This window comes from Micromesistius poutassou (genome assembly GCF_964030765.1).
Source record: "Micromesistius poutassou genome assembly, chromosome: 18".
NCBI lineage: Eukaryota > Metazoa > Chordata > Actinopteri > Gadiformes > Gadidae > Micromesistius > Micromesistius poutassou.
In genome coordinates, this window is record NC_140288.1 from 13,803,328 (window position 1) to 13,814,750 (window position 11,423).

An 11,423-nucleotide genomic window follows, 5' to 3' on the forward strand; every position below is an offset into this window, starting at 1 on the left:
ATCCAAACTTTGACTGAATCACTGGGTGATATCACGCTGCTACCGGCTAATCGTAGTTTTATTTTCACTGGTCGATTCCTGCTAGCCAAACCACGGGGGCAGACGTGAGACGTCCTGATTGTTAATTGCTGGCGTCATCCGATCCTCGTAGCTGGAGCCGCGGGGCCACGGACGGTGACACGAAGGCTGGGGAGCTAAACAAAAAGCCTCGTATCCACTTGCAGCACCCATCGTTACATCACCGTTCTGGAATGTGCTCGTGTTCATGACCGTGTTAATGGGGGTGGACACAGCAGGACATGAACTGCTTAATGTATAAAAGAAAAGATGCATTTTTATTTAAAATGAAGGAAGTACAGTTAACTGGATGAATCGTCCATACTAAGGCCTGTTTTATTTCAACAGAATGGCAAAGAGTTTTTAAACTGGGAGAATGTTTATGGCAACTATAAAGTGACAAACGAACAAAGAGGGATCGTATTTTAACCCCATATGGTACAATACTGTGACGGCACTTTAAATACTTGACGCCAGAAAATGTGCTGGCAATGAACCGACTCTGCACATACGCCATTGAAACAACTTGACGCTGCACAATATCGCGTGTGGGAGTCAGGAGTGTTGGATCCAGGCCTTTAGAGAAAGACAAGGAGGACAAGGTCAATGTGACCAACATGCAAACGTAGTCTAGGGCAAGCAGATGACACAAACTTTAGGTTCCTCTTGTAGAGTTCCGAAGAAGAGTAGTTATTTTTTTTGGACGGCTGCTGTTTTTTGTCATCACTTTTGTTTTTGTCCTCAAGGGACATGCGGCCCCCAGGGGCCCTGAGCATGCTGGCTCTGGAGGAGCCGCTGGAGCTCCTTGAACTGCTCCACCGTCTGGTCCTTGACGTCGGGGTTGGAGATCTGCAAGCGGATGCTGTCCGTGGACCAGCTGAGCTCTCCGGAGAACATCTCCGTCAGGATCCTGGCCACCACGGGGACCACCTGACGAGAACGGGGGGAAGGGGATTGGTCCGTTTAGCAGGAATTATTCATTTAACTATACATGCATGAAAATGATGTTTCACTTTTGGTTTGACTGCAGCCCTGCACAACCCTTTTGTGTCTGAGATTTCTTGTTTCATTCTCACTGGACTAGTTTTACTAGATTATTGTACGCACACGCATAATGAAACCTTTTCAATCAGACATCATTACAAAGCACATTGCCTATCATTGAAATGAGTCCTTTGGCCATTTATACCTTCAACGCTGGCCATATGTGTCAACGCTTCTCAAAGTGCTGACCTGAACAATAATGAGCTTCTTCTCCTTTGGTTTCTTATCCGGCCAGTCTTCACCAAAGCAGAAGTAGACCTCGAACGGGGGAGGGTTCGGGGAATCCCCCTTGTGGAACATGATCAGTCCTATTGGTGCACAGAAACACGTTAGTAGTAGTTAGATAATAGCCAGACTCTTGCCTGTTCAGAGGTTTATGATATTGGGCTTATCTAGTATCACGTAAGCCTTCCATATCACCGAAAAAGTTTTCCGCTACTTGGACTGCAAGCAAGGCAGAACAGAACGGAAACAATGGTAGGTAGGTACCAATAATCCATGACATTTATATAGCACTTTTCTAGAAACAAAAACGAGACAACTCTGGCAGTGCTAACAAACAAAAAAAAAAGATGAAAGCGGGATGGGCAAGCAATTCATTCCGTTTTGCAGCACGCCGTTCAATTTGAAACCTCCAGCCGAAGAGACACAACCGCGGCCAATCTCATCCCTCTCATCGCGTTTACCTTCCAAGAACTGGTTGAGGCTGAACACCTTGATCTTCTTCTCCCGCTCCATGGGGTTGGGCGGCCCGTGCTCCGACACCCCCGGCCCCGACCAGTACACCTTGCACTGGCAGAGGCGCACGGCGTAGATGTCCTGCTCCCAGATCTCCAGGATCAGCCCGCGGTCCATCACGTCCAGCAGGGCCTCCGTGTAGAACTTCTGCTTCTGGTTCTGCACGTCGGCCGTGCCGGGGAACAGCACCTGCTGCAGGGAGACGGGGCCGAACAGGTCCACCTGGCCCGGCGTGGGCTCCAGGTGGCCGTAGTAGAGCCGGCAGCCCTGCGGGTTGCTCACCGTCTGGGAGCGGGCCGTCCTGCCGCGGTACTCGAACTTCAGGTCCAGGTCGGTCACTGGGGGGGGGGGGAGAGGAGAGAGGGGTTGATACGCCGACATATTTAAGAACATTTTATGAAAAGGAACTTTTGTTTTTTGTTTAGATGTGATAATGAATTCAAGTTGAAAGTGCCTTTCTCCTTCTCGAGGACCGTGTACATCAGTGTAAAAACACACAACCAACGTTCAACATGCAGTACAAGGACGAAAGCAGTACAAAGTCAGGTGGCAATAATAATAATCAATTACATTTATACAGCGCCGTTCAAACTCAAGGACGCTTTACAATGGGGGCAGGAACATAGAAAATAAAATAACTTAATAAAAGATAACACAAGGAGTTGGACTGTTAAGTGAGGTTGCAGAATGTGTAGAACAGGCGTGGGGAACGTACGGCCCGTGGAGGCAAGGGCAAAAAAAAAGGTTTACAAAGCATATAGCCTAGCCTACAATATAGTTAGACAAGCATGAGTGACAACTTTTGAACGAAATGAATTAAGGAGAAAAATTAGGTTAATTTCCTTTTTGTTTACTTTGGAATGTTGAGGGTCACATTGGGGTAGCCTAAACAAGTCGCAGTGTCATTTCTAAATCTAACCATTGACGCATGGCATCCGCCAAGGAAGAAAGGTTGATAATGAATGTTGTGTTTTCCAAGAAAAATCGACTGATTACTTCTTAAAGGGCAGGACATTTTGCCTTGTGTGTGGAGAATCGCTCGCTGTAATGAAAAAGACAAACCTGGAACGTCATGACAGTACTAAACATGCTTGGCAAAGTGAATTGCAGGGGCAGTTACGCAAGGACAAAATAAACGCACTTAAGCAAAAGTTTGGGTGCCCAACAAGGCCTAAAAATGTGTGTCTGAACGCATCTTAATTACATAATTTTTTCAGTACATTACAATATAATTCCAGAAGGAAAACGTTTTTTTTGTAAGCTCAGCTGACTAACGCATCACAGCTACACGGACCAGCGGGGCCAGCACTAGAAGTATTGCTAGCCTTCCGCTGAAGCTGCCACCTCCCATTGGGTAATACATTTGACTGATGTGCGTCATCAGCCAATCAAATTTTGATGTGTAGTGATACGCCCCCAGGGCCCAGCAATATGCCGGCACTGGCCCCCGGTGATGTCATCGGCGAAGTTTGAAACGTTGGCGGGTAGTGAGAGAGAGTTGATATGAACTACTATGGCCACCGCCTTCACAACACCTAGCGATCCTGTTTCTGATCTCCTTCGTTTGCCTTTTTCAAGGCCATCATTTGGAGAGAAGAGTTAATTGCAAGCGATCTTTCTCAGCTCTCAAGCGCATTAAAACGTACTTGCGGAACGCAACCGGACAGACCCGACTCTCTGCACTGGTATATATTGCCATCGAGAAGGAGCTGCTGATTAAACTAAAACAGGACGCCCCACTGCACGAGGAGGTCATTGAACGTTTCCTCCGAAAGGATCGGAGGATGGATATCCTCTGATCCGAAGTGATGGGTGAGTGAGTTACTTTGTAGGCTGTGTAGGAGGAGTGATAATGTTGTTGCGGTACTTTAGTTTATACTTTTTTTTTTGTAACGGTTGGAAATACAATATATTTCTGGAATTTGGGCAGTAGGCCTACGCTAAACGGTAATGCTGTGTTTCAGTGATGCCGCTTCATAACCATATTAACCCGTGAGCTACTCCTGGGCCGGAGGCGGCGCACTTAATATTGTCGCTGAATCCGTTGAAGTTGAAGTTGCGAAAGCATCCGGTGAACATTATAACAATAACTGTGAGGACTTGTTCTTGTGTCATGTGTGTGATGTGCAATCTGGTTGCGGAGTGACATAATGAAAGATCTGATGGTGACGCTGCATTCGTCTAGCTGCGGTAATGCACAGTGGTGTGTGTGTGTGCGCTGTTGTTGTTGTTATGCAGTAGCATGTTGGCTGTATCGGCACATAATATGAAATTTGTGGGCATGTCTGAGTGTTTGGGGGTTGGGCGTTACTGAAGGCATTGCATTAACATTGCATTAACATTGCTGTTCAACAGGTCATTCCTTGATAGCATTGATGGTATCAAAAAGTACGATTCCTCAAGCCGGTCATGTGCAAGCAACTTCCCTCAGCTCTCACCAAAATAATAAATAAGCATTATGAATGCATATTATATATTACACTGGCACAGGATAGGTTAGCCGTTATGGATTTCAACACTCAAAGCCGGCCTGTGGGCCCTTGAGCAAAATAGCATAATCCCTGAATACCCCCTAATCACCTATTCACTGAGTCCCTTTGGATGAAGACCTGCTCTACATGTCTAAATATGAATAACAGCATAACTGATGGCAACCCAACCCTGGATATCACTGTTGCACGAATAAGAGCGAATCACCTCTTAAAATCCCTTTTAGTCCCATTGTATATATATATATATATATATATATATCTCCAATGAATGGGACATTCTCAAGCACACAGTGGCGAACAAGACAGTTTCCACAGTCCCTCCCTCCGCCACACCTACAGACAGTATGCTGGAGTGTGCCAGCAGCAGGGCGTGATCAACGGGTAGACGGGAGCAAGGCGTTCACAGACGGTGCCCAATCCCACTTAATCCCTGCGCGGTTACACACACACACACACACACACACACACACACACACACACACACACACACACACACACACACACACACACACACACACACACACACACACACACACACACACACACACACACACACACACACCTGATAGTTCTATGGCGTACATTTGCATATCCATGGTGCAAAGGAGTACAAAGGAAGAGAGGGCATAAAGCACTGACTCACGCCTGCCGTTAGCATTTCTCCTTGGAAGGAGAGAGAGCGTCCTTACTCACATGGAAGGCTGCTCAGCAAGTCAAACTTGCAGTGCTGGGCCTGGGCCTGGGCTTGGGCCTGGGCCTGGGCTTGGGCCTGGGCCTGGGCTTGGGCCTGGGCCTGGGCTTGGACTTGGGCCTCTTCCTGTGTCTGCATGCCCGGCATGGAGCAAGTGTCCATGGGTACGGCCCCGGCGTCCATCCCCATGGACCCTGGAGGGGGAGCGGCGGCGGCGGCGGCGGCCACAGCAGGGGGGGGCATGGGGGGCATCTCCACGAGCACGGGGCCCGCCAGCACCCCAAGCCCGTTGGGCAGGCCCCCGGAGGGCCCGGCGAGCACGACGTCCACCTGGGGCATGGGGATGACGCGGGTGGAGCTGAAGGGACCGTTGAGACTAGGGGCGAAGTGGACTATCTCCGTGGGGAAGTTGAGGAAGGCGGGCACGTCGCTGGTCCGGGGGTCTGCGGGACGAGGAGGGACGCACACGTTTAGACGGCGAACCAGGTGGTTGAATATTTGCATTATGCGAGAACAATGATTCCCCCACCTTTAACCTCTCCCTTAAAATCGGCAGTAAATATTTTGGCGTTATTTGGTCAGAAGAATCTCTGTTGTTTATTTTAAGTGTCAGTATCATCTTATCATCATGTTTTCTTTGCCCAGTTTTTCTTTCATTCGTCTATTTTAGAGTATATTTCCGTAAAGAAACTTTACTTACCGATGGTGAGACCCACAAGATTCGGCATCTAGGGTAATGTACAAGAATTAGCAATGATTATTCTATCATTCTAAATATATTTAGAATTGTTTACACATTTCTCCCTCCTTACCTCCTCTTCGTCTTCATCCACAGTATCTGAAAGAGAAGGCAAGGAACCACATCAGGCATCCAGAACGACAATTCAGAGGATTTACTACAGTAGATCAAATTAGTATTTTTTAGGTTGCTGCTCACCAAAAAATATATATCTAATAATTTGAGGCTCTGCTTTCGAGGAATAGCAAGAAAATAATGATGGGTGTATTTTTTTTATTTATTAAGGAACTTTAAAAAAAGAAGGCCTTGCTTGAATTCTTTTGGATTCATTTTTCTAACATTAAAAAAATTATTGTTCTAAAAGAGCGAGTGAATGAGTTTTATTTTTAACAGTAGAGGATAAAGGATGATCATTCAAGGCAACTTCAACCTATAGGGGGCAGCAGACATTTAAAAGTAACACGGCAATTTTCCTTCCCTTTAAGTTTGACACCTCGGCCCTAAACGTCAGCCTCAGTGTTTGTGAGCAGACACAAGAGGGCAGCCGGCATACTGACCTCCATTGCCGGGCTGGTCGCACACCTCGTAGATTTTGTAGGGCTTCACAGGGTTCTCCTTGGTCCCGTCGTAGACCAGTTTGAACTCGCGGCTCTTGTTGAGGGCACAGCGCAGGTTGGCCTTCCACTTGGCTGGGTCAGGCTCGTCCACACCCTCCTGGTATTTGCCCGTCTCCAGGGCCCAGGCCTGGCAGCCGCAAAGGAAACACGCTCAGTTACCAAACGGCTAACATACATTTCATAAAAGCTACGATTATCATAAACCAGACAGGAGAATGGGTTTTGAAAATGAAGCCGACAACCATTGATATGAGGAATGGCTGATAGAAATCTGGGTTAACAGAACATCAATTAAGATTATAGATACACAAAAACAAATGAAAGACCACACCCTTTTAAAATTGTGAGAATGAATGAATGATGTAGCCATGTTATCCCCTTGAATCATCATCTTAAGATCAATGCATCACATTAATACTCCCTACATTTTCCTTCCCAGTCTATGCTTAAGAAAAAAACAAATGGGGAACTAAACTGCCAACAAGGAAATGGTTTCATCATCATTTGAAAAAACTTTCCAAACGGTGTTTCAGAAAGTGAAATGAAACCATGGGGTCGCTTCAGGCACGAAATTCTGGAAAAGGAAGTAGCCTGGCTAGTCTTATTTTTATATTCTGTGGTGGGTCAAAAGTTTGCCATCTAAAGATTGCTAAATGCAGGAAAAAATTAAAGTTACGCCATGTATTCAGTAGACCAACACCACACACACACATGGTGTGTGTGTGTGGTTTCACACACAGTGAGTGTGCACCACACACACAGATGGTGTGTGTGTGGTGTGTGTGTGGTGCACACCATGTGTGTGTGTGGTGCACACTCACTGTGTGTGGTGCACACTCACTGTGTGGGAAAGCTCAAAACTGACCCAAAAGGTGTCAAAAGCAAATGACAAAAATTAAGGGGAACTGCCTAATGTCAAAGCTCACACTATTGAACTATTGAACACATTTTCATCGGTTTACTCTGATCTTGAAATCAGATCAGCTTCTGCGGCTGGCTACGCGTTTCGACGGACGCACGCACGCACGCACGCACGCACACACACCTTGAAGATGGTGTTCTCCTCCTCGGACATGGGCAGGTGGCGCGTGGCGTGCCTCCAGGGGATCTGGAACAGCCGCTGCTCCGGGCTGAGCCACTGCAGTCCCGGGTAGCGCCCGCCGTTCACCTGGGCCAACAGCCAGGGCTTCAGCCGGATCCTCCGTGGCTGGATGTTCATGGTGGGGGGACGGGGGACGGGGGACGGGGATGGGAGCTGCCGGGCTCAGGGGGTGGTGGTGGTGGGAGGCACCCGCCCAGGGCAAGTGGAGGTGGTGGTGGTGGTGGTGGGGTTGGGGTGGTGTGAAGAGTAGAGCTGACAGGTATGCTAGAGCTGGATGGTTGCCAGGGGACGGAACAGGACAGATGCTCCTCGCCCGGGTGTCTCCTGTGAAGGACACAGCAAACCGTACGGGGCTGTGATGAAGCCATCGCATTCCTCATCGTTCTGTCTGTCTTGGAATTACTGTCCGATCAAGCATTTATGGTAATCATGGTAACAAGCTAATGTTTGTGTTATGATCGCTTGAAATGAATAGTGGAGACAGGTGAGCAGTGTGCCTAATGTCTGGTGACATTTTTTTCATTACGCTCAGTTTTAAACTACAGAGTAGATGGTAAACGTTATTAAAACACATGATGTACCAGTGTATTAGGATTCATACATGACAACCACAACACACAACAGAGGGGTGTGTGTGTGTGTGTGTGTGTGTGTGTGTGTTTTCTCTATTTTCCCTTTCTGTGAAATAACATGTTTGGAAGATGAAGTGTGGCGACAGGCACTAGGAACGTTTACGCGCTCCAAATGTTAACGCATTCACAGCAATGTGTGAGTTGACGCAAGTAACTATAGAACTATAGAAAACGAGGGGTCTCAACTCCCGTTCACGAAGGTCTACCCCGCAACGGACTACAACCACTTGGGTCTCTAGCTTTAGTCGGTACCTGTGTATGACGCAAAAAGTCTGGTTTGACCTGCCACCAGCTAGTGGTCATCTCATCAGGTAAACTTGAGAGCATGTAGCCTTTCTGATTGCGAGATCATAAAATAATTGTCCGCCATTGGGCACTTCGTTTTTTAGGTTACCTCTTAGCAAACAAAAAAAAAATCAGAACTTTGAGTGAGTGAATATTTAAGCGAACTTGTAATAATGTCGTCATATTAACATGTCAACTTGCCTTGTCTTCACAACAACACCAGGGAGTACATGGTCCGTGCGCTCCGGGTTCAGCGGGCTACTAGATCCGACACTTCTTCACAGCAGCTGGAGACCATCGGCGATTACGTGTCGCTGACATGCAGGTGTGTGTGTGTGTGTCTTGGTCGTCAAAAGACCTCCGAATAAACCCCCATGACTTGGGAAGTAATTTCACACTGGTAGAAAAGGCATGAAATGCACCGTGAAGCGGCGACTTATGGGAATGAGACACATTGTGGAGCGCGTTGTTTGCAGAACTAACACGCAGGGCAGGTACCACCCTTCCGGGTGTCTCGGCACTTTCAGACGGAAACAAGCGATCCGTGTTGTTACACTTCTCCGCGCTCACGCCCGGCCTGTATATATTAAAAAATATATATCAGTAGGCCTATGTGTCAGTTTGTGTCAGGAGATCAACCTGGTGGATCAAAGTCAACGCGACGTGGTTGATAGTTGAAATATGACCTATGTAAATCCGACCTCGCTGTAAATGGCACGGGTTACATTATTATTTGGCCTATCAATTATTGGATTGAATCACAGTCAAGTCATAATGTTTTACGTTGTTGATTTTCATATTTTTTTCTAAAAATGCCATATTATTATATGAATGTCTTGACCCTTTGATAGCCCTGGGTCAGAAATACAAAGCATTAGAAGGTTGTTTTTTTTAACAGGGGCATATTCTATGGAGTTAGATTTATGTCTTCGTGTCGACTGCAAAAACTTTTCCATTGCAAATAAAAAGTTATTCCGAAAGCAAAATTGAGCTTGTAATGTGATTGAGTTGTAGCCCTATTTATGTCAGTTGTCCACTAGAGTTCGCTGCAGCCTGTGAGCTGATTCATAGTGACCCTGGCGTTATGTTCGCCATTTGTTCGGCGGAGAGGTAGCCTGAATCAATTGTGAAAGTTTACCCATGAAGCGTGAGTCAGTACGTTTCGTGACAGGACAACGAAGCAAATGAGTGAAATGCATAAAGCTATTTTTTGTTTTTGTTGGAACGAATATCGTTATAATATCGATTATGTAATGATTTGATTGCAACATAAAAATACCTTAAAGCTTTGCAGCAATGTGGTTGGTCTCAGAACAAAATACACAAATATTACCCTCATAGGATCGCTCTACCAGGAGCAAACCATTACAGCCTGACCAAAGGGGGAAATGCAGCCAAAATGGAAGGTATATTTGTGTTTAAATGCTTTTATTTTGCTATTAAAACTTTCTAAGCAATTATTTTTGTTTGAAGTATACTTTTTTTTTATTGGAGCATTGGAGAGAAACATGCTCACGGATGACACTTTTTCATCTGATGCGGCTTGGATGCACAACCTTCAACCTCCAAAATAACCTCCTTACCCTAATATATATAACCAGAATATTTGGTCAAGAAGTACCAAGAGGGCATCTTTAATGGAACATGATGGAGGTAACATGTTGGAAACAATAGGACAATTAGTCCTATTGTATCCATCCTACTGTAAGCAACGACTTCAATAAAGCTTAGTCACACCAACATGGTATGGGTGAGATGACCACACACACACACACACACACACACACACACACACACACACACACACACACACACACACACACACACACACACACACACACACACAGTAGTAAGACATGTCATGTGGCAGAGGGGAGGAGACAACGGGGGAACAATGATTGGAACACCCAGAGGCTGCTACTTCCTGTCCTTTACACCCGCTTGATAGACTGGTGGTGGGGGGACAGGAAATAGGAAGTAAGCACCAACACACACACACACACACACACACATACATAGGCTAACACACACACTCACACACATACAAAGGCTAACATATACACAAGCACACACACACACACACACACTGACATACAGATATAATTATTAGGATGAGAGATGCTCATATGGATGTACACACACAGTTGGCAGTGGTCTCCATAAAGCACGAGAGGGGAGGCCCATTGTTTATTCCTTATTGTTCCATGGCCTTGGGAGGACTTTCTTTCTAAACGTCTACAGGTCTACAAATCAGAGGAAAGTGATAACGATTGTCGATGGTCAAACTGTTTTGGTGACATGTATGCATCCAGGAGCAAAAGGAGAGGTTTTTATTATGGAATTCCTTTTCAGGTCAACAAGTCACCAAGGTCTTATACAGGAAAAGGACTTCCGATGTTCTTAGAGCACATCATGTCATCTTCAACAGAGCTTACTGTGACTTCATGTTGTCCATCTCTTGTTCCAAAGAAAAAAAAAAATTCTATCAAAGGCCAAAACAACCACATCTGTGTATGCAACACATTTTGGCAGCAAAAAGGGTTTTACCTTACCTTACCGTTTTACCTTATTCAATATTATAATTCATATAATATTAAATGATGACATTGCATTTGTTTTCACAATAACCATATTGAACCTGCATTCATGAAAACAGGTAAATGGTGAGGCCTTGAGCCATAATACAAATTAAACAATGCTGTTTACCAATGTCTAAATAATAGAGAATAGCCATATAGGAGTGGGGTTGTACAACTAGAAAGTAATAAATAAGTCCTAAGGTATCATTTGGTAGGTCTCATCAATTCTCTTTGATATTCTGTTAGCGTATGGTTGTGTATGAAATCTATACACAACTATTTCAAACTATTAAGTCACTTAGTGTTCCCTTGTATCCAAAGCGTCTTACATTGATTGAGGGAAGGGATTAGGAAGTAAGGGCATTTTGCTCAATGCCTACAAGTTATGGCTGCAAACATTGGGGATATATATATATATATATATATATATATATATATTTACTTGAC

The 11,423-nt window shown here is 45.5% G+C and overlaps 1 protein-coding gene across 1 annotated transcript; it reads right to left on the bottom strand.

Moving 5' to 3' along the window:
* Positions 1-325: 325 nt before the first annotated feature.
* On the bottom strand, positions 326-8,851 carry irf5 (interferon regulatory factor 5). Its single transcript, XM_084483161.1, has 9 exons — positions 8,599-8,851; positions 7,424-7,804; positions 6,319-6,505; positions 5,835-5,860; positions 5,723-5,750; positions 5,025-5,465; positions 1,788-2,177; positions 1,291-1,409; positions 326-987 (listed from the first exon to the last, which is right to left on the bottom strand). The coding sequence occupies exons 2-9, from the start codon at positions 7,595-7,597 to the stop codon at positions 799-801; spliced, it is 1,554 nt and encodes a 517-aa protein (XP_084339287.1). The 5' UTR covers positions 7,598-7,804; positions 8,599-8,851; the 3' UTR covers positions 326-798.
* Positions 8,852-11,423: the final 2,572 nt, after the last annotated feature.

Excerpts from the sequence above, each read along its gene's own strand:
- irf5 (XM_084483161.1), bottom strand. The coding sequence starts at position 7,597 with ATGAACATCCAGCCACGGAGGATCCGGCTGAAGCCCTGGCTGTTGGCC. Across the intron at positions 5,861-6,318 it reads CGACCAGCCCGGCAATGGAG|ATACTGTGGATGAAGACGAA; the intron begins GTCAGTATGCCG and ends CTTCTCTTTCAG. Across the intron at positions 5,751-5,834 it reads TGGATGAAGACGAAGAGGAG|ATGCCGAATCTTGTGGGTCT; the intron begins GTAAGGAGGGAG and ends ACATTACCCTAG.